Source organism: Pristiophorus japonicus, chromosome 12 (genome assembly GCF_044704955.1).
Source record: "Pristiophorus japonicus isolate sPriJap1 chromosome 12, sPriJap1.hap1, whole genome shotgun sequence".
Taxonomy (NCBI): Eukaryota; Metazoa; Chordata; class Chondrichthyes; family Pristiophoridae; genus Pristiophorus; species Pristiophorus japonicus.
The window spans coordinates 91195905-91219947 of record NC_091988.1 but is presented as its reverse complement, the minus strand read 5'-3'; the positions used below and the strand labels follow the sequence as shown (position 1 = coordinate 91219947).

At 46.4% G+C, this 24043-nt stretch overlaps 1 protein-coding gene across 1 annotated transcript in view; it reads right to left on the bottom strand.

Moving 5' to 3' along the window:
- rad18 (RAD18 E3 ubiquitin protein ligase) overlaps positions 1-22026 on the bottom strand; it is a 489896-nt gene extending 467870 nt beyond the window's left edge. The window contains exons 1-2 of the mRNA XM_070895750.1: positions 21950-22026; positions 6234-6315 (exon numbers count right to left, since the gene is read on the bottom strand). Of these exons, the coding sequence (XP_070751851.1) occupies positions 6234-6315; positions 21950-22006 (139 nt within the window). The 5' untranslated portion in view covers positions 22007-22026. The remainder of the gene's footprint in view (positions 1-6233; positions 6316-21949) is intronic.
- Positions 22027-24043: the final 2017 nt, after the last annotated feature.

Genomic DNA, 24043 nt, shown 5'->3' with positions numbered 1-24043 from the left:
CCAACTTCAGTGTTGGAAAATTATTAGAAAAAATCCTGAGGGACAGAATAAATCTTCATTTGGAAAGACATGGATTAATCAAGGACAGTCAACATGGATTTGTTAAGGGAAGGACATGTCTGACTAACTTGATTGAATTTTTCGAGGAGGTAAACAGGAGGGTCGAAGAGAGCAGTGCGTATGATGTAGTGTTTATGGATTTTAGCAAAGCTTTTGATAAAGTCCCACATGGCTGACTGGTCACGAAAGTAAAAGCCCATGGGAGCCAGGGCAAAGTGGCAAGTTGGATCCAAAATTGGTTCAGATGCAGGAATCAAAGGGTAATGGTTGATGGGTGTTTTTGTGACTAGAAGGCTGTATCCAGTGGAGTTCCGCAGGGCTCAGTACTGGGTCCCTTGCTTTTTGTGGTAATATATCAATGACTCAGACTTGAATGTTGTGAGTATGATTAAGAAGTTTGCAGATGACACTAAAATAGGCTGTATGGTTGATAATGAAGAAGAAAGCTGCGAACTGCAGGAAGATAGCAATACACTGGTCAGGTGGGCAGAACAGTGGCAAATGGAATTCAATCGGATAAGTGTGAGGTAATGCAGTTGGGGAGGTTTAATAAGGCAAGGGAATACACATTAAATAGTGCAATGCTGAAAAGTGTAGAGGAACAAAGGGGCCTTGGAGTGCAAGTCCACGGATCCCTAAAGCTAGCAGGCCAGGTAGATAAAGTGGTTAAGAAGGCATATGGAATACTTGCCTTTATTAGTCGAGGCATGGAATACAAGAAGGAGATTATGCTTGAACTGTATAAAACACTGGTTAAGCGCAGCTGGAGTATTGTGTGCAGTTCTGGTCACCGCATTACAGGAAAGATCTGATTGCACTGGAAAGGCTGCAGAGGAGATTTACAAGAATGCTCCCTGGACTGGAGAATTTTGGCTATGAGGAAAGATTGGAGATGCTGGGTCTGTTTTCTTTGGAACAGAGGAGGCTGAGGGAGACCTGATTGAGGTGTATAAAATTATGAGGGGCCTGGATAGAGTGGATCGGAAGGACCTGTTTTCCTTGGCAGAGGGGTCAACAATCAGGGGACATAAATTTAAAGTAATTGGGGAGAGGTTTGGAGGAGATATGAAGGGAAATGTCTTCACCCAGCAGGTAGTGGCGGTCTGGAACACATTGCCTGAAAGGGCAGAAACCCTCGCATTTAAAAAACATTTGGATGTGTGCTTAAAGTGCAGTAAACTCCAGGGCTATGGACCAAGATTCTATGACACTCACTGGCATTCCCAATCAGACATGAACCTGCTGTGTCCTGCTGACAATCTCCAACCTGACCCTGATTCCCATTGACAGTTATTATTTTGATGTTGTTAGGAGCTTATCCTAATTATTTGTATCCAATAGTGAACCCTTTCCCTTATTAAATTACAATATATGATTGTGAATAACTTGCCTTTTTGAGGCACTCCCGAAATTAAAAATGAATCAAATCATTTTAAAGAAGGACATTGAGCAGCAGAATAAACAGATAGGGAGTTGGCTGAAAACAAGGTCGAAGAGAAGGCTTTAAAGCAGGGAAGGAGGCAGCAAGTTGGAAAAATTTGGGGGAAGTATGAGATAGAGAAAGCACTAAGGATGGAGCCAGGGGAACAGAGAACAACCGTCGAGTGCATAGAATAGAATCATAGAATGGTTACAGCACAGAAGGAGGCCATTTGGCGCATCGCGCCCGTGCCGACTCTCTGCAAGAGCACTTCAGCTAGTTCCACTCCCCCGCACTTTCCTCGTAGCCTGCAAATTTATTTCCTCCAGGTACTTATCCAACTCTCTTTTGAAAGCCACGATTGAATCTGCTTCCACTACCCTTTCAGGCAGTGCATTCCAGTTCATAACCAGATCATACGCGCTGCGTAAAAATCTTTTTCCTCATGTTACTGTTGATTCTTCTGCCAATCACCTTAATCTGTGTCCTTTGGTTCTCAACCCTTACGCCAGTGGGACAGTTTCTTTCTATCTACTCAATCTACACCCCTCATGATTCTGAACACCTCTTATCAAATCTCCTCTCAACCTTCTCTGCTCTAAGGAGAACAACCCCAGCTTCTCTGGTCTATCCACGTAACTGAAGTCCCTCATCCCTGGAATCATTCTTGTAACTCTTTTCTGCACCCTCTCACATCCTTCCTAAAATGTAGTGCCCAGAATTGGACATATTTGACGCCGAACCAGTGTTTTATAAAGGTTCATCATAACTTCCTTGCTTTTGTACTCTAAGCCTCTATTTATGAAGCCCAGGATCCTATATGCTTTTTTTAACCATTTTCTCAACCTGCCCTGCGACCTTCAACGATTTGTCCATATATACCCCAGGGGAATAGAGAACAAGGGCAAACCAGTGTTGGAGAATCAGCGAGTGCACGCAGAGAATGCGTGACTGGAGCAGAGTTCTGAGATCGAGTGGGATGAAGCTTCGAAATTGAGGACGGTAATCTTAAAATGAATCACCTGGGCACAGGGAGCTTGGCAGGACTAGGGGTGTTGGAAGTCTGGGCGAGGACCCAGACTACAGAATTCTCATTGGAGTTGGAGATAATGGAGGATGGAAACCGGGAGGCCAGTATCGAGACTGCTGGAAAGGTCGAGACGAAGAAGATATGGATTTGGGTTTCGGCAGCAGTGATGGAGGGGAAAGCTTCCGAGGCACAATACCAGCAACAGATCAGATGTGTAAAGAGGTTTTGCTCAGGGTGAAACCTCCACGCCACCAGGATTAGACTGCAGTAAGACCGAGGGAGCCTGATAGATTGTAGGCTAGATGCATACAGGTGTTGGATTGAGCCAAAAGCAACCGCGATCATCTTTACTGACATTTAGCTGAAGGAACTTTCCACTCATCCAGTACTTTAAACAGGCAGCTCGCTCCCAAAGATGAAATGCAGGATGAGAGATATGGAAAATACTTCGACTTTGATTTATTATTAAAATACACTTGATTCCCATCCACCAAATTAACTACTAAATCTCCCAGGCTGCCAAGAGTTATCATTTTGCTCGACAAATAAAAGGATTGCTCGAGAGATAACCTTCTCCACAGTGCCAGCGGTAGGAGATCAAGGCTTTCTAATAAAATGCCATACATCACATGCAGGTCAGTAGCCGGGCATTTGGTTACCTGGTTGAACACATGCTGACCAGACTAAAGAGCAAGCAGAATGTTTTAATGGTGGAAATGTTTTTCGCCAACCAAAGCTGAGAGGCAGAAGTTTACTTCATTCACAGATTCATTAAGAATACACGGCATCATATCATATATACCATAACCATTAATACATTATATTTAGAAAAAAAATGCTTAATGGAAAATACTGGGACAATGCAAGGGGTCATATTTTTCATGTGCCATTGGGGATTTTTTTTTAACGAGATGGAAAAATGCTGTTTTTCTATTTTAAAATTGTAATAATATCTGAGCCGTAAATCATATTTTCGGTGGGGAAAGGTGGGGGGGTGTGGGGGCTGAGAGTTAACAGAGAAATGTTTTGTGGGACGCAGAGTCACCGTAGGATTGAAGCAGAAAATTCTGATATCTGCATTTAAGTAAGACAAGTCCAATCCAAGCAACAACAGCAGGTCTATCAGTCTGGTTACTATACAGGGGAATGTAAGCCATGCAAAGGGGCAAGGTGGAGGAGAACCTGCACAGAAATGGCTTTATTTTAAAATCTCTGCACGATACAATGAGAACAGCAATCCCATATAAGGGATGTGACACAAAGTGAATAGTCCACTGTATTCTGCAGAGCAGGAGCACTGACCTTCAAACAGCTGTGTGACTCATTCGCTGCTTCATTACATAATCCATTTGCAATAAGGTGCTAATTTTCTGAGCTTGTGACAGTTCTCAGTCACCTCACTATCTCTCCCACGCACTCAGAAGCTGCTCTAGCGCTTTCTCCAAGGAACAGGCGATAGGATTCCAAACCAACCCCCCACCCCTACCCCCACCCCCACCCCCCAATCGTCCACCAAAAACTCCCAACACGTCAGTTCCTACACCTGCATGAAGAATTAAATCATCCTTCCATGTTCACTGGGGTCCATGCGAACTTAACTCATCACTTGCCAGGGCAGGCAGAACATTCACTGGTTGTGAAATGAATGGAGAGAGAGTGTGATCCCTCATGCTACCATCCTGGGCAGTAAGTCACAGGGCAACTGAAATAAATCAGCCAGCGCCTATCCCGTTGCTCAGATCCAACCATCAGGTTAACAACTCCAGAATTCAGTCTCAAAGGGAAGTGCGGAGTATGGTCCGTACAGATCACAGGGCGCCAGGTTCAATCCCAGTTATGTGCCGAGTTCGCTGGTCTCAACCATGGTGACATAAAGATAATAAAATTGTCCTCTGGGTTAAGGAAAGGGAAGGGAAAAAAAAAAACAGCAAGTTTCCCGACTCCTGATCACTGTTCAGTAAATACACACCTGCAGGCATGAAGTGAGGTCATCATCCAATTCAACTCTGATAGCCTCCCTACACCCCAGCGGAGTAACCGGACAGTCTAGAATGACCATGTGGACCAGGTACCAGGAAGCTGCTGGAACGTGTGGAACCATATTCCATCAGGAGAGGGGAAGCGGGGAGAGAGGAGAGAGGGAGAGAGGAGAGAGGAGAGAAGAGCGGGGAGAGAGGAGCGAGGAGGGAGGAGGGAGGAGGGAGGAGCGGGGAGGGAGGAGCGAGGAGCGGGGAGCGAGGAGCGGGGAGGGAGGAGCGGGGAGGGAGGAGCGGGGAGGGAGGAGCGGGGAGGGAGGAGCGGGGAGGGAGGAGCGGGGAGGGAGGAGCGGGGAGGGAGGAGCGGGGAGGGAGGAGCGGGGAGGGAGGAGCGGGGAGGGAGGAGCGGGGAGGGAGGAGCGGGGAGGGAGGAGCGGGGAGGGAGGAGCGGGGAGGGAGGAGCGGGGAGCGAGGAGCGGGGAGCGAGGAGCGGGGAGCGAGGAGGAGGAGGGAGGAGCGGGGAGGGAGGAGAGGGGAGCGAGGAGAGGGGAGCGAGGAGAGGGGAGCAGGGAGGGAGGAGAGAGGAGAGAGGAGCGGGGAGGGAGGAGAGAGGAGCGGGGAGGGAGGAGAGAGGAGCGGGGAGGGAGGAGAGAGGAGCGGGGAGGGAGGAGAGAGGAGCGGGGAGGGAGGAGAGAGGAGCGGGGAGGGAGGAGAGAGGAGCGGGGAGGGAGGAGAGAGGAGCGGGGAGGGAGGAGAGAGGAGCGGGGAGGGAGGAGAGAGGAGCGGGGAGGGAGGAGAGAGGAGCGGGGAGGGAGGAGAGAGGAGCGGGGAGGGAGGAGAGAGGAGCGGGGAGGGAGGAGAGAGGAGCGGGGAGGGAGGAGAGAGGAGCGGGGAGGGAGGAGAGAGGAGCGGGGAGGGAGGAGAGAGGAGCGGGGAGGGAGGAGAGAGGAGCGGGGAGGGAGGAGAGAGGAGCGGGGAGGGAGGAGAGAGGAGCGGGGAGGGAGGAGAGAGGAGCGGGGAGAGAGGAGTGGGGAGGGAGGAGAGAGGAGCGGGGAGGGAGGAGAGAGGAGCGGGGAGGGAGGAGAGAGGAGCGGGGAGGGAGGAGAGGGGAGGGAGGAGAGAGGAGCGGGGAGGTGAGAGGGGGAGGGAGAGAAGGAAGTGCTGCACAAATCATCTGTGCCCAACAATGACCCCGAGAAGGACTTGGAACAATTATGGAACAGTGAAATGCCATGGGACATTTTTCTTCATTGAAGGCACTATATAAATACAAGTTGTTGTTGGAACAATTCAACAGAATATAATTCCCCTTCAAATGTACTGTAATAATAAATTATAGCCATCAATGTGAATTTCCCATGTACCCATTTATCATATAACCACACTGTCATTGCGCTTATATAGGCATCTACTACACATTAGTGCGAATATGTTCCAGGAAAAATTGCATATAATCCAATTCACTTGACTGTCGTTTGTTCTCACATTTCACCTCCAGTTGTTAGCACGGTCAGTGGCTAACCTGTAATCACCAGTATTTAACATATAGCATTAGAGAGCTTAAAAAATCATCTCTATGCGTATCCCACATGCCAATAAAAAAATCAATGTTGTTCACATGTTAAATGGGCAGAAGTGTGAAAATTTCTCCACACCCAGATTACACTTTACTGAAATCCTAGTGACACCGTACTGGTTTAAACATTTCGAATGCAGGCGTTACGAATGCTGCGCCTGGAGTACTTACAATTGTGTGAACAGTGAGGGATCATCATCGCAATGTTGAAGTATTCAAAACAGATGCCACAGCGCAGGAGATCATCCATGGCCTGGAGCAGAAACAAAACACGTTAGAGAAGAATAAAGTGTTTTGCACACTTATTGGCCTGAATCTTCCCAATCCTGCGAGAGAAGGTTTGGAGGCAGGCCCACTGTCAAAATGGCCCTGATTGACAGCGGGTCGGGATCCCGCTCTAAATCCGCCTCTGTGCAAGTTTCTCAGCTGTCAGGTCTGCGTGCGGATCGCAGACCCGACACCAAGAGGCAGGCCATTTTATTAAGGTACTTAAAAGGTAGTTTAATGCTATTTAAGAGGATTAAAAGCAGGCACTTAGAATTTTAACAACTTTTTGACAGATTTGTTTCCCTTGGGGAACACGCCAGGTAAGTGGAGTCGGGTTCTCATTGGCACTCTATTGCTTTGACAAGTTGACAACTGCATAAGTGGTATAAAAGCTACCATTTCACAGCTGTTCACTTTCCATTGTCAGTCGATGAAGCCTTCAGGATTTGGAAGAAACTTTTGAGCTGTATGCAGGTTGAAAATGTTTGCAGTGAAGTCTCAATTGACTGCCACATCCTTGAAACAATCTCTCTCACCACTGACAGGTCGCTTCTGTCATTTCAACCTCACCTGCCATTTATTCCAGCAGCATTGGTGCACTTGACAAAATCGCATCTTGGTCCTCAGAATCCCAACACAATTGCCACAGCACCAACATCATCCAGCACACCAACAACACCAACCTTCTCTGCAATTATCTGATGCTACACAGGTCATCAGCACCCGACCACAATGCTGCCCGTGGGGCTCGGGATGGCCTCACCATGGCTACATTTACTTCACTTGACATTGTACATCCTGGCTGCCAGCACCATAAACCATTCCTGCAATGCCCAAGCCATTCCTTTCACACTCATCACCATTGTGCAGGGTACCCTTATGTCTTGACCATTCACTACAACTCACTAAGCCACTTCCAAAAGGTGCACACAAATCTGGCCAAGAACTCAAAGCGTTCAAAATAAATATTTCAAATTTTGACAACATATTAGCAGAAAGTCTACATGAACATTGGCTAAAACACCAAAGTTCCTTGTGTGTTGTTAGTTGGTATGATTGGACCAGGATGAGGGTGAGTGTGAGGGGTGGCGAGTGAGATAGGGAAGTGATAATGTAGATAGAGAGGGGTGGGTGGAGATGCAAGGTAAGTTGGTGAGAGTAAGGAGTTGGGTAGGGAATGCAGAGTGATGGGGATGTGATAAGTGGCACAGCAGGATGAGGTAGAGTGTGGCTTTGCAGTAATGTTTCTACTGAGATCATTGAAAGGTTTGCACCACTGCAGCTAGGTCCTCCAGTGCAATGTGCACCCAGGCTGCATTGGTGTCGTGGGGAGGTCTTTTCTGTCCATTGGAAGGGAAAAGAACCACCTTGCGTGCTGTGACGCCCTCCGTAAGCAGCTGGAGAGAGTCGTGGGAGAGCCTGGGTGCAGTTGTGCAACTTTGTGCAATGCTCGTCAGCATTTGCAGTAACTCAGTGCTGCAGAACACTGACAGAAGGCTGTCAAAACCAATATGGATATGGCCCCTTTAAGGAAACCAGCTGATGACGCCTCATCAGACGACGCTATCAGATTGGCTGCCTGTTAATTGGCTAGGAATTCTGCAGGACGGGCTTAACAAGCCCCATCAACACAAGATTGTTGTCAGAGGTCGGGCTGGAGCAACGAGCGTGTTCCCCACACATCACCGTCCGCACCCAACTCACTTCCGTTGGCGAAATCGCGGCCAATGAGTGCACCTCCAAGGATCACATCCCATAGTTCATGGAGTTGACAGCTTTACTGAGAATATGCTACCCCGAGGAAAAATATTGCACAGGAACATTGCCAAAACCACACAATTGTGGACCTATGAAGTTTAGATATAAAATACAGTATTTGCAGCGATTTACTATTTCACTTAACTTACCAAGAACAGAATACAGGTGCTGTGAGATAAAATGTATAATTCCACTAAGGGGACTAACCTTAACTCACTCACAAAGAACCTCACGGCATCCAAAAGTACTTTTCAGCCAGTTAAGCACTTATTTGAAGTATAAAAAACTGTTGTGGTGTATGAAGGGACCAAATGTAATGTCGCCAAGTTTGTTGACAAAAAAATGGATGGGAAAACAAAGTGTGAGGACACAATAAATCTGCAAAGGGATATAGACAGGCAAAGTGAGTGGGCAAAAATTTGGCAGATGGAGTATAATGTTGGAAAGTGTGAGGTCATGCACTTTGGCAGAAAAAAAAAATCGAAAAGCAAGTTATTATTTAAATGGAGAAAAATTGCAAACTGCTGCAGTACAATGTGACCCGGTGCATGAAACACAAAAGGATAGTATGCAGGTACAGCAAGTGATCAGGAAGGCAAATGGAATCTTGGCCTTTATTGCAAAGGGGATGAAGCATAAAAGCAGGGAAATCTTGCTGCAGTTATACAGGGTATTGGTGAGGCCACACCCGGAATACTGCGTGCATATTCCATATTTAAGAAAGGATATACTTACTTTGGAGGCAGTTCAGAGAAGGTTCACTAGGTTGATTCCGGAGATGAGGGGGTTGACTTATGAGGAAAGGTTGAGTAGGTTGGGCCTCTACTCATTGAAATTCAGAGGAATGAGAGGTGATCTTACCGAAGATTATGAGGGGGCTTGACAAGGTGGATGCAGAGAGGATGTTCCCACTGATGGGGGAGACTCGAACTAGGGGACATAATCTTAGAATAAGGGGCCGCCCATTTAAAACTGAGATGAAGCGGAATTTCTTCTCAGAGGGTTGTGAATCAGTGGAATTCGCTGCACCAGAGAGCTGTGGAAACTGGGACATTGAATAAATTTAAGACAGAGATAGATAGTTTCTTAACCGATAAGGAAATAAGAGGTTATGGGGGCGGGCAGGGAAGTGGACCTGAGTACATGATCCAATCAGCCGTGATCTTATTCAATGGCAGAGCAGGCTCGGGGGCCGTTTGGCCTACTCCTTTTTCTTATGTTCTTATAGAGCGCGGCAACGAATTTGCACAAACACCAATGCAATATTAACCAGATAATCTGTTTTAGTGATGATGGTTGAGCGATAAATATTGACCAGGACACTAGGGAAAATGCCCATGCTCCTCTTCAAATAGTGCTATGGGATCGTTTACATCCATCAGAGGGGGATGACAGGATGACAGGGCCTCAGTATAAACTCTCATCCGAAAGACGGCATCTTCAATAGTGCAGCACTGGAAAAGTACGTGATTAGAATAAACTGGAAAACCTTTTAAATTGTGCATTTTTTTAAAAAACTTTATTTTGTCCATATCTGCACTGACTTAAAAACATATTTAATTTTTTAAGCTTAAATCTTTAATGTCATTCATTTTAGAACTATTACCTTCTTGGCATCGTTCAATTAGTTACAGGATACACTGTACACTGTTTTATAACAATAAGATTATCAACACAATGAGATGAGGAAAATGTTATATTGAAGAGTTTTATTATTAATACATGTAAACTGTCCATTGTACCGCCCAGTCAAGTGATAAATGTAAGGGTTTTTTTTTATATATACATTTGAGAGACTTCTGAAACTATCTCCACACAGTGGCCAGAGCACATAGTGTTACCAAATGGCCTAAACACCTTGTATCCTGTAACCACAATGTGACAGGTGGCATGGCAAAACTGAATGGGAAGTTTTTGCATAGCAATTTGCAATGGTAAATACCGATGTGTGTGTTAACCGGCGCAAACACGATGGACTGAATGGCCTCCTTCTGTACTGTAAATTTCTATGATTGTATGTATCTCTCTCACTTGCACACCAGTCTATCTGTATCTCAAGCACACATATCTCCCTCTCAATGTGTTTGTCTCATGCGCATGTGTCTGTTTTTCTCCAACATACCTCTTGTGTGCTCTCTCTCCCGGGCACAAGAGTCTCTCTCATGCACACGTCTGTGATATTCTCTATTTAACATGTCGGTCTGTGTCTCCTTCATCCTGAGACACGTGCACACATACGACAGACATACACACACGAGAGACATATGAGAGACGTGCACACATACGACAGACACACATGCGCACACACACAGGAGATACAGCAATATAAGTGTGTTTTTGTGTGTCTGCGCGCGTGCTTCTCTCTCTCTCTAGTACAATGTATCTCTCTCCTGATACATCTGCCTCTTTTTCTCTCTCACTGATGCACATCTCTCTTTTTCACATGCTTCTCGTGCATGCATCTGTTTTTCTCTCTTACATATATTGCTGTATCTCCTGTGTGTGTGTGTGCATGTGTGTCTGTCGTACGTGCGCACGTCTCTCATGTCTGTCGTATGTGTGCACGTGTCTCAGTATCTGTGTTTACCTATTAGCACCTGCTACTCAATAAAACAAAAACTCCCTGTAGTGATCACAGTTTTTCTTTGGATAATTCTCAGTCTATTCAAAGTTAAAACATGGGGTCCCCAAGAGCGTGAGTGTGTTTTCAGGGGTCCCCAGGAATGTTTCAGTATTTGCACAGGCTCCCTGGGACTGTCAATATTTGCTGAGGCTTTCCCATGCAGAAATGTTTCAAAACTTTTGATCTAAACCTTGCCTACTTGAAAAGCACTGTAGAACTAATGAAAAGTAGCTCCTATCTGGTAGAACAGGCTAGGTAGATAATTGAGGGAAAGTGGGATAGAGATAGGAACAGGACGAGCACATGGGATCAAGATCCAATGGAGGTTAAACATGAACTGGTCCAAACGAATGGTCGATTTACATTGTAATTTCCATGTTACACAAGAGCATGACCGAAAATCATGACAGGTTTGTGTACAGGATGTGCACGTTTTAACATTACAGATAGATATAGAGATGTACATACATATTAGATAGATTGTTTAGAAAACACTTCAGAGTTTGGCAAAAGCAAAATACTGCAGATGCTGGAAATCTGAAATAAAAACAGAAAATGCTGGAAATGCAGGGATCTGAAACCGAGTTGGTCGAGATTTTCCCAACCTCAGCGGGTCCGTGGCGGGTGATGTCGGTGGCAGGTCCTGGCCCCAGCCCATTGTGTAGAAGGATTTTCCCGCCCCGCGCTTTCCGGCCAATTGAAGGAAGCGGGCCCGATAACGTAATTTGATGACGCAACATCAGCTGGTTTCCTCAAAGGGACCATGCGCAAATTTATTTTGACGTATGCTTATGGAGTGAGTCACAGCATGCAGGAAGGTTCTCTTCCCTTTCAATGGGTGGAAGAGACCTCCCCAGGAGACCAACGCTGCCTGGTTACACATTGCACAGGAGGACACAAGCAGGATGTCGTCAGGAGGACCTGACTGCAGTGGCACAAACCTTTCAATGATCTCAATAAATTACAAAATGTTACTGCAATGCCACACATCACATTCCTACCACGCTGCCTTCCCTATCCTACTCCTACACATCCACACCAACTTATCTTGCACCTCCACTCATCCCTCTCTATCTACATTATCACATCCCTCATCCTGGTCCAATCATATCAACTAACAACACACAAGGGTAGGGACTTGTGTGTTTTAGCCAATGTTCATGTGAAGTTTCTGTTAATGTGTGTCAAAAATCAAAATCTTTATTTTCAACTCTTTGCGTGCTTGAACAGATTTCTGTACACCTTTGGAAGTGACTACATGAGTTGCAGTGAATGGTGAGACATAACAGTGCCCCCCTCAATGCTGATGTGTGTGAAAGGAATGGCTTAGGCATTGTAGAGATGCTTTAAGGTGTTAGTGTGGGGTGGTGCCAACCTGGCACATCATGTGGCAGCCAGGGTGTACAGCATCAAGTGAAGTAAAGGTGGCCATGGTGAGACTATCCTGAGCACCCCGAGCAGCAATGTAATCAGGCACTGATACCGTGTCCTGAGCAGCATCAGTTGATTGCGGAGAAGGTTGGTGTTGTTGTTGGTGCTGTTGGTGTGGGTATTGGGACTGATCGTGGTGGGATTCTGAGGACCAAGGTGAGAGAGTTTCAATGGCAACTGTGTTGATGGAATATATGGCAGGTGAAGTAGAGATGACAGAAGCGATCGGTCAATGTGGGAGAGGTAATGACATCACACTGGATGGAGACTTGTGTAAACATATGCAGTATTCTGAATCTGTAGCAGAAATGCAATTTAGAGAAGCTAGTGGCTAAGGGAAGATATTTAATCAGCTGGGAGTTTTAACTTGACTTTTGAAGCTGTCAACTCCTCAGCTTCACTGACAAGGTCTAGGCACAGTGGGAAACCGGTGGGCGACCTGTCGAAATCAAAAAGCTGGGCAAAAAGCATTGTTAAGTGGCTGTAAACAAGCCACTAATTATTTCAATTGTCTCCCCCGCCATTGTGTGTCAGGTTTGCTCAGCGCTGACAGACCCAACATTTGGTAAAGGTGTGTGCTGGCGAGTTGACAGTGGGGTCCAGAGCCTGTCAAAAAAAAAACCTACTTTACCACTCGACCCACCACCGATTGCACCCGCTGACCCCCTGTTAACTCTATTAAACAAATACTTTGTACTTTGTACCTGTCTTCATGATAGAAAACAGAAAAAACATTATGGAAATAGTGGAGAACCATGGGCCTAGTGAGAATGAGGAACTTAAACAACAACTTGTATTTATATAGCACTTTTAACATAGTGAAACGTCCCAAGGCACTTCATAGGAGTATTATGAGATAAAACAATTTGACACCGAGCTGCATAAGTAGAAATTAGCGCAGGTGACCAAAAGCTTGGTCAAAGAGGCAGGTTTTAAGGAGCACCTTGAAGGAGGAAAGAGAGGTAGAAAGGCGGAGAGGTTTAGACAGGGAGTTCCAGAGCTTGGGACCTAGGCAACAGAAGGCACGGTCACCAATGGTTGAGCGATTATCATCAGAGATGCTAAAAAGGGCAGAATTAGAGGAGCGCAGACATCTCGGGGGGGGGGGGGGGGGGGGTTGTGGAGCTGGAGGAGATTACAGAATAGGGAGGGGTGAGGCCATGGAGGGATTTGAAAATAAGGATGGGAACTTTGAAATCGAGGTGATGCTTAACCGGAAGACAATGTAGGTCAGCGAGCACAGGGGTGATGGGTGAGCGGGACATGGTGCGAATTAGGACATGGGCAGCCGAGTTTTGGATTACCTCTAGTTTAGGTAGGGTAGAATGTGGGAGGCCAGCCAGGACTGCATTGAAATAGTCAAGTCGAGAGGTAACAAAGGCATGGATGAGGGTTTCAGCAGTGGATGAGCTGAGGCAAGGGCGGAGACAGGCGATATTACAGTGGTGGAAATAGGCAGTCGTAGTTATGCTGCGGATAAGTGGTTGAAAGCTCATTTCAAGTCAAATATGACACCAAGGTTGCGAACTGTCTGGTTCAGCCCAGACAGAAGTTGGGGAAAGGGATGGAGTCAGTGGCTAGGGAACGGAGTTTGTGGCGGGGACCGAAAACAGTGGCTTCGGTCTTCCCAATAATGAATTGAAGAAAGTTTCTGCTCATCCAGAACTTGATGTTGGACAAGCAGTCTGACAATTTAGAGACTGTGGAGGGCTCGAGAGAAGTGGTATTGAGGTAGAGCTGGGTCTCATCAGCGCCCATGTGGCAACTGACGCTGTGTTTTCGGATGATGTCATCAAGGGACAACATATAGATGAGAAATAGGAGTGTACCAAGGATCACCATAGGCAGTCCCTCGTAATCGAGGAAAACTTGCTTCCACTCTAAAAGTGAGTTCTCAGGTGACTGTACAGTCCAATACTGGTATTACAGCCTCTGTCACAGGTGGGACAGACAGAGGTTGAAGGAAAGAGTGGGTGGGGAGTCTCGTTTACCGCTGTCTGCGCTTGATTTCTGCATGCTCTCGGCGACGAGACTCGAGGTGCTCAACACCCTCCCGGATGCTCTTCCTCCACTTAGGGCAGTCTTGAGCCAGGGATTCCCAGGTGCCAGTGGGGATGTTGCACTTTATCAAGGAGGCTTTGAGGGTATCCTTGAAACGTTTCCTCTGCCCACCTGGGGCACGCCTTGGGAGTCTCGTGTCGGGTATGCGGATGATGTAGCCCGCCCAACGGAGCTGGTCGAGTGTGGTCAGTGCTTCGATGCTGGGGATATTGACCTGAGCGAGAACACGGACGTAGGTGCATCTATCTTCCCAGTGGATTTGCAGGATCTTGCGGATGGTACTTCTCCAGCGCTTTGAGGTGTCTACTGTATATGGGCCACATCTGAGCCATATAGGAGAGTGGGTATCACTACTGTCCTGTAGACCATAAGCTTGGTGCCAGATTTGAGGTCCTGGTCTTCAAACACTCTCTTTCTAGATCCTTGGGGGACACCAGAGGTAACGATGCGGGGACGGGAAGGGAAGCTGTTGCAGGTGATTCTCTGGCTACGGTTAGATAGGCAAGAATGGAACCAAGCGAGTGCAGCCCCACCTAGTTGAACGACGGTGGAGAGACGTTGAAGAAGGAGAGTGGTCAACCGTGTCAAATGCTGCAGACAAGTCAAGAAGGACGAGGAGGGATAGTTTTGCTTTTGTCACAATCACAGAGGATGTAATTTGATACTTTGATGAGAGCCATTTTGGTCCTGTGACAGGTGCGGTAGGCATCCGGATTGAAGGGAATCAAACATGGAATTGCGGGAAAAATGGGCACGGATTTGGGAGGCGATAACACGTTCAACGACTTTGGAGAGGAAAGGGAGGTTGGAGAGGAAAGGGAGGTTGGAGATGATGGTAGTTTGCAAGGAAGAATGGGTTGAGGGTTGTTTTTTTTGAGGAGAGGGTTGATCACAGCAGCTGAGGGAGAGGGGGGCAGTACCTGAGTACCTAACAATGTCAGCTAACATGGGAGCCAGAAAAGGAAGTTGGGTGGTCAGCAGTTTGATGGGAATAGGGTCAGGGAGCAGGAAGTGGGTCTCATGGACAGGATGAGCTCGGAAAGGTCATGAGGGGAACTAGGAGATAAGCTGGAGAAAGATGTGAGGTCAAGGCTAGGGCAGAGGGGAATCTTAGAGGAAGTTTGGCCCAGTGATCTAGAGGAAGGAAGGGAAGAGGCAAAGGCAGCCGAAAGGATGGTCTCAATCTTAGACAAAGAAGTTCATGAGCTCCTCACACTTATTGTCAGAGGTGAGGGTAATAAAGAAATTAGTATTAGTAAAGAAATAGCACTGCAGAAATTAACAGGACTAAAGGCCAACAAATCCCCTGGACCTGATGGCCTACATCCTAGCTGCAGAGATAGTGGACACATTAATTTTGATCTTCCAAAATTCCCTAGATTTTAGAATGGTCTCAATGGACCGTAAATCAAGAGCAGGAGAGAGAAAACAGAGAACTATAGGCCTGTTAGCCTGACATCAGGAGCAGGGAAAGTGCTAGAATTTATCATTAGGGATGTGGTAATAGGACACTTGGAAAATTATAATATGATTGGCAACACGATTTTATGAAAGGGAAATCGAGTTTGACAAATCTGTTGAGTTTTTTGAGCTTGTAACTAGGACAGGTAAGGGGGAACCAGTGGATGTAATATATTTGGATTTTCAAAAAGTATACGGTAAGGTGCCACACAAGAATTATTACACAAAATTAGGGCTGATGAGATTGGGGATAATATATTAGCATGGATTGAGGATTGGTTAATGGACAGAAAACTGAGATTTGGAATAACAGATCATTTTTGGGTTGGATCAATGCTTGGCCCTCAGCTATCTACAATTTATATCAATGGCGTAGATGAAGGGAACAAATGTAATATATCCAATTTGCTAACAATACAAAGATAGGTGAGAAAGTAAGTTGTGAGGAGGATGCAAAGAGGCTGCAAAGGGATATAGAGGTTAAGAACATGGGCAAGAACATGGCAGACGGAGTATAATGTGGAGAAATGTGAGCTATCCACTTTGGCAGGAAAAACAGAAAAGCAGAATATTCTTTAAATGATGAGAGACTGAGAAATGTTGGTATTCAGAAGGACCTGGGTGTCCTTATACATGAATCGCAAAAGTTAACATGCAGGTACAGCAAGCAATTAGGAAAGCAAATAGTATGTTGTTGGCCTTTATTACAAAGAGATTGTAGGATAGGAGTAAAGAAATCACTATAATTATATAGGACCTTGGTGAGACCACACCTGGTCCCTTAGAAGATGAGAAAGGGGATTTAATAATGGGAAATGTGGAAATGGCTGAGACCTTAAACAATTATTTTGCTTCGGTCTTCACAGTGGAAGACACAAAATCCATGCCAAAAATTGCTGGTCGCGGGAATGTGGGAAGGGAGGACCTTGAGACAATCACTATCACTAGCGGGGTAGTGCAGGACAGGCTAATGGGACTCAAGGTAGACAAGTCCCCTGGTCCTGATGAAATGCATCCCAGGGTATTAAAAGAGATGGCGGAAGTTATAGTAGATGCATTCGTTATAATCTACCAAAACTCTCTGGTCTCTGGGGAGGTACCAGCGGACTGGAAAGCAGCTAATGTAACGCCTCTGTTTAAAAAAGGGGGCAGACAAAAGGCAGGTAACTATAGGCCAGTTAGTTTAACATCTGTAGTGGGGAAAATGCCTGAAGCTATCAATAAGGAAGAAATAGCGGGACATCTAGCTAGGAATAGTGCAATCAAGCAGACGCAACATGGATTCATGATGGGGAAATCAAGTTTAACTAATTTACTGGAATTCTTTGAGGATATAACGAGTATGGTGGATAGAGGTGTACCGATGGATATGGTGTATTTAGATTTCCAAAAGGCATTCGATAAGGTGCCACACAAAAAGTTACTGCAGAAGATAAAGGTACGCGGAGTCAGAGGAAATGTATTAGCATGGATAGAGAATTGGCTGGCTAACAGAAAACAGAGAGTCAGGATAAATGGGTCCTTTTCGGGTTAGAAATCGGTGGTTAGTGGTATGCCACAGGGATCGGTGCTGGGACCACAACTGTTTACAATATACATAGATGACCTGGAAGAGGGGACGGAGTGTAGTGTAACAAAATTTGACACAAAGATTAGTGGGAAAGCGGGTTGTGCAGAGGACACAGAGAGGCTGCAAAGAGATTTAGATAGGTTAAGCGAATGGGCTAAGGTTTGGCAGATGGAATACAATGTCGGAAAATGTGAGGTCATCCAACTTGGGAAAAAAAACAGTAAAAGGGAATATTATTTGATTGAGGAGAAATTACAACATGCTGCGGTGCAGAGGGACCTGGGGGTCCTTGTGCATGAAACTCTTTTAGAGTTTATCTGTAAAACAAAACATTAAACCGTGCCACCCGGAACTGGGTGACACACCAGACATTTACAAGGCCCTTTTTTTCCTTTTTTTGTTTTTCTTTTTTTTGTTTTGTTTTTTTTGGGCACTAAAATCACAATTTTTCCCCAGTGCCCCATCCCAAAAAGTTAGTTTGCAGGTGCAGCAGGTAATCAAGAAGGTGAATGGAATGTTGGCCTTCATTGCGAGAGGGATGGAGTACAAAAGCAGGGAGGTCCTGCTGCAACTGTACAGGGTATTGGTGAGGCCGCACCTGGAGTACTGCATGCAGTTTTGGTCACCTTACTTAAGGAAGGATATACTAGCTTTGGAGGGGGTACAGAGACGATTCACTAGGCTGATTCCAGAGATGAGGGGGTTACCTTATGATGATAGATTGAGTAGACTGGGTTTTTACTCGTTGGAGTTCAGAAGGATGAGGGTGATCTTATAGAAACATTTAAAATAATGAAAGGGATAGACAAGATAGAGGCAGAGAGGTTGTTTCCACTGGTCGGGGAGATTAGAACTAGGGGGCACAGCCTCAAAATACTGGGGAGCCAATTTAAAACCGAGTTGAGAAGGAATTTCTTCTCCCAGAGGGTTGTGAATCTGTGGAATTCTCTGCCCAAGGAAGCAGTTGAGACTAGCTCATTGAATGTATTCAAATCACAGATCGATAGATTTTTAACCAATAAGGGTTATGGAGAGCTGAGTCCACGGCCAGATTAGCCATGATCTTGATGAATGGCGGAGCAGGCTTGAGGGGCTAGATGGCCTACTCCTGTTCCTAATTCTTATGTTCTTATGTAGTACTGTGTACCGTTTTTGTCTCTTTACCGAAGGAAGAATACAGTTGCTTTAGGGGGAGTGCAACGAAGGTTCACTGGACTGATTCCTGGTGTGGGGGGTGGGGGGGGGGGGGGGGGGAGGAGGGGGAGGATTGTCCTATGAAAAAAGATTGCGTAGACTCGGCCTATATTCTTTAGCGGTTAGGAGAATGTGGTGATCTCATTGAAACATATAGGCCCTGAAATTCTGACCTCTCCAGGTCCGTACGGAGTGTCTACAGACCCGGGAAGGCATCAGAAAAGCCGGTTTTCAGCGCAAAATGCGCATGCGCTGAAAACCTGCTTTTCCGATCTGTCAAGCTAGACAGATCTCAGGCATATCGGAAGCGAGGACATTTGCAAGGGCAAGATTGTGCTATTTACCCATCTTTTGCCCAGCAATGTCCTCAAAATTCTTGCACCTAATAAAAGCAGGCGCATAGCCTACTTTTACAGACATAAGAGTTTAAAAACCATACAAAAATATAATTAAATTAAATTGTAAAAACACATTTTTAAAACCCTGCCCACTACCATGACTAACCATAATTTTAAAAAAAAATTTTAAACTCAAAAAACAATTCTCATTTATTAACTTTAATTTCAATTAATTTTAATTGTGAGGTGTTTTTTTTTAATTACATGTGTTTCGTGTCTTTGTTTTTTTTTCTCATTAATAGCAATGAGAACTCGTAGATACAGAGTTCTCATTGCTATTAATGAGAAAGCTGTGGAATACAGTACTTGGTTGGCTGAGCAGTCCCACGTGACTGCACCTTCTGCGTGGGAACATGGAGGACGGGAGCGCGCTTCGCAGCGCGGAAAGAGGCCTCCCCAATGGAATCTCACGCTCCTCCCGGACCACCAGGTAAATTCGTAGAAATGTTTCAGGTCGGAGGCAATTGCCCGCGGGAAGCCTCCGACCGCAATTTCAGCCCCATTAAATTCTTACAGGGCTTGACAGGATAGATGCTGGGAGGATGTTTCCCCCTGGCTGGGGAGTCTAGAACCAGGGATCACAGTCTCAGAATAAGGAGTCGGCCATTTAGGACTGAGATGAGGAGATATTTCTTCATTCAAAGGCTTGTGAATATTTGGAATTCTTTACCCCAGAGGGCTGTGGTTGCTCAGTCGTTGTGTACATTCAAGACAGAGATCGATACATTTTTGGATACTAATGGAATCAAGGGATAGTGCGGAAAAGTGGAATTGAGGTAGAAGATCAGCCATGATCTCATTGAATGGCGGAGCAGGCTCGAAGGACCAAAATTGCCAACTCCTGCTCCTATTTCTTATGTTCCTATATTCTTACATTAAGCCCACAAAAGTCAGCAGGTGAGAGACCAGCCCCAAGACATAGTTTGATACCGCTTAAACTTCACACAATGGTCCAAACGTCACCCGCTGTTAGTTAAACTTGCCCTCGCCAGTTTAATGTCATGCTGCAAGTTGCTGGAAGTCAGAGATGGAAACAGCGCAGCGCCCTTTGCAGAGCATCTAGGAGCTGAGTCAACAAGAAAAGTAACCATGTATCTCCTTCAACAATCAGATTGAAGCATTGTGAAATTAACAGTGCAAGGTCTGAACAAGTGTAAGTTAGAATGGTGAATTCAATGTCAAATCGGCTACAGAAAAAGAGAGAGGAAAAGATTGGATTGAGAAAAAAAAGACAGTTTTAAAAAAATACTTTTAAATCTCCAACTTCAATTAAAACCTGAACGAATGAGACTTCACACTGGTAATAGTTAATTTTCAGTGGCAGAGAGGTTGAGTGACACTAATTAACACTTATCACACCATCAAAAGGATGTTTAAACTGAAATAGACAAGCTCCAACTATCTGTGGCGAGTTTAGTCTGGATCGATTTCACAAATACAGCAACTCTATGCCGTCCAATGCAGGTCAATGGTGAGACAGATGGCAAGATGCTGTTTTCACGAAGCCAACGGCGGAGCGGTGCATCTCGGACAGCAACCTTTAGATTTCTGCGTTTAATCCTGCATCTGCCCTTGGCTGAAGTTGCTGTGATATTTGGACATAAATAATGGAGGGCGCTATTAGCCTCTGTGGCAGCAATTTTGGGGCCTTTGTGTAGTATACCTTCCATTTGATGCAAAGCCAACTTAAAAAGGTTTCCAATCAAACAGCTGGGGAACCTTTGGAACACTTTTCTGAAACACTTTCAGTCATCATCATAGGCAGTCCCTCGAATCGAGGATGGCTTGCTTCCACATCAAAAAGTTCACAGGTGTTTCAATGAAGGACCTAATATTCCAGGTCCCAAACTAAATCTTGAAGGATGGAAGATGCCTGTGCATGGATTTTTTTAATGTGTGGTGGCCGTTGCACACCAGCCACCTCACGGGCTTGACAGAGCTAGGTCTTGGTCCAGTGGCAAGAATTAACCAAGACGACTGGAGACCAGCTCTACTGCACAGACCTAGTGTGCACACATATCGCAGCATAGGCTGTATCAAGATTGGGGACTGCTGGCTGCGCCCTCCTAACAGCAACTTGCATTTACATAGCACCTTTAACATACTAAAACATTCAAATGCGCTTCACAGGAGTGTTATCAGACAAATTTTAACACTGAGCCACATAAGGAGATACTAGGACAGGTGACCAAAAACTTGGTCAAAGAGGTAGGTCTTCAAGGAGAGTTTTAGGAAGGCAACTTCAAAGCTCTGGGCTTTGACAGCTGAAGGCATAGCCACAAACGGTTAGGTGAAGGGAATCGGGGATGCACAAGTGGTCAGAGTTGGAGGAATGCAAAGTTCTGGGGAGGGGGATGTGGGGCTGGAGGAATTACAGAGATTGGGAGGGGCGAGGCCATGGAGGGCTTCAAACACAAGGATGAGTATTTTAAAATCGACGCATTGGTGGACCGGGAGCCAATGTAAGTCAGCGAGCACAGGGGTGACGGGCAATGATCCTTGTAATTTTATTTCGTGCATGGTCCCTTTAACTGGCCACGCGGCCCATTCAAATTTTTGCGCGTGCGCAGTTATTTCCATTGAAAAGCCGGTGAGCAGCCTGCGTGGGACCTCCAGACCGCTGCGCACTGCTGACCAGGAACTTTGGTGATGGGTGACCAGGACTTGGTGTGAGTTAGGATACGGGCAGATGATGCAGACCTCGCTGCACATCAAAAGTCTGCGGGTACCAGTCGGGGGAGAGCAGCCGAAATCGGAGACCCTAAAGGCACAGCTTCAACCGTGGCTTGGTGAGCAACTGCACCTTCCAGCTGAGCCGGCCTGGCCCCCAGAGGTCAGTTACACCGGGCAGTGCTGGGGTTAAGGCCGTTGCTCCTGCTGAGGGGCTGTCACTGCCCTTCCTCACAGTGCTGTAACTGGCAGCTGGCACAGGCCCCGAGCCGGCTCGATGTTCAGCAAAGAGGGAGACATCCATAGCGGGGAAGCTGGGCCACTGACAGCCCAGCCGGCCCGGACCAGCCCAGTCCAGCCGGCTATACTCCGGCCGGTCCCGGGCCCTCACTCCTACCCTCCCTCTCCTCTCCCTCATTCCCCTCTCCCTCATTCACCTCACTCCCTCACTCACCCCGAGCAGCCTATCCCGGCTCTCGCGCGGCCACTTTCTCCCGCTCGTGGATTCCATGCAAACAGCGCGCGCTTCACACAACCGGATACGCGTCACCGCCAGCTGAGCGGGCGGCACCCGGACTGCATCCACCATCTGCGCCAGGCACTGCCGCATTCACAGTCTGTAGCCCTTTACCAGACACTGTGCAACACGCACTACCCGCACCAGGCACTCTGCAACATTCGCTAACTAAACCCAGCATTGTGCAACTTTCACTGTTTGCATCACCTGCACCAGGCACTGTGCAGCACTCATAGGCTGCACCCCTGCACCAGGCATAAAAACATAAGAAATAGGAACAGGAGTAGACCATGAGGCCCTTCGAGCTTGCTCCGCCATTCAATAAGATTATGGCTGATTCGATCATGGACTCAGCTCCACTTCCCTGCCTGCTCCCCATAACCCCTTATTCCCTTATCGTTTAAGAAACTGTCTATTTCTGTCTTAACTTTATTCAATGTCCCAGCTTTCTGAGGCAGCGAATTCTACAGATTCACAACCCTCTAAGAGAAGAAATTTCTCACCTGTTTTAAATGGGCGGCCCTTATTCTAAGATCATGCCCTCTAGTTCTTGTCTCCCCCATCAGTGAAAACATCCTCCATGCTTCCACCTTGTCAAGTTCCCTCAATCTTATACGTTTCATAGAAACATAGAAAATAGGTGCAGGAATAGGCCATTCGGCCTATCGAGCCTGCACCGCCATTCAATAAGATCATGGCTGATCATTCCTTCAGTACCCCTTTCCTGCTTTCTCTCCATACCCCTTGATCCCCTTAACCGTAAGGGCCATATCTAACTCCCTCTTGAATGTATCCAGTGAACTGGCATCAACAACTCTCTGCGGCAGGGAATTCCACAGGTTAACAACTCTGAGTGAAGAAGTTTCTCCTCATCTCAGTCCGAAATGGCCTACCCCTTATCCTAAGACTATGTCCCCTGGTTCTGGACTTCCCCAACATCGGGAACATTCTTCCCGCATCTATCTTGTCCAGTCCCGTCAGAATCTTATACGTTTCTATGAGATCCCCTCTCATCCTTCTAAACTCCAGTGAATAAAGGCCCAGTTGATCCAGTCTCTCCTCATATGACAGCCCAGCCACCCCTGGAATCAGTCTGGTGAACCTTCGCTGCACTCGCTCAATAGCAAGAACGTCCTTCCTCAGACTAGGAGAGCAAAACTGAACACAATATTCCAGGTAAGGCCTCACTAAGGCCCTGTACAGCTGCATTAAGACCTCCCTTCTTCTATATTCAAACCCCCCAGCTATGAAGGCCAACATACCATTTGCCTTCTTTATCGCCTGCTGTACCTGCATGCCCACTTTGTAACTGATGAACCATGACACCCAGGTCTCGTTGCACCTCCCCTTTTCCTAGTCTGCCACCATTCAGATAATATTCTGCCTTTGTGTTTTTGCCCCCAAAATGGATAACCTCACATTTATCCACATTATACTGCATCTGCCATGTATTTGCCCACTCACCTAACCTGTCCAAGTCACCCTGCAGCCTCTTAGCGTCCTCCTCACAGCTCACACCGCCACCCAGTTTAGTGTCCTCCGCAAAGTTGGAGATAATACACTCTTCCTTCATCTAAATCGTTAATGTACATTGTAAAGAGCTGGGGTCCCAGCACTGAGCCCTGTGGCACTCCACTAGTCACTGCCTGCCATTCTGAAAAGGACCACTCTCTGCTCCCTGACTGCCAACCAGTTCCCTATCCACGTCAGTATATAACCCCCAATACCATGTGCTTTGATTTTGCACACCAACCTCTTGTGCGGGACCTTGTCAAAAGCCTTATGAAAGTCCAAATACACCACATCCACTGGTTCTCCCTTGTCCACTCTACTAGTTACATCCTCAAAAAATTCTACAAGATTCGTCGAGCATGATTTCAATAAGATCACCTCTCATTCTTCTGAATTCCAATGAGTAGAGGCCCAACCTACTCAACCTTTCCTCATAAGTCAATCCCCTCATCCCCGGAATCAACTTAGTGAACCTTCTCTGAACTGCCTCCAAAGCAAGTATATCCTTTCGTAAATATG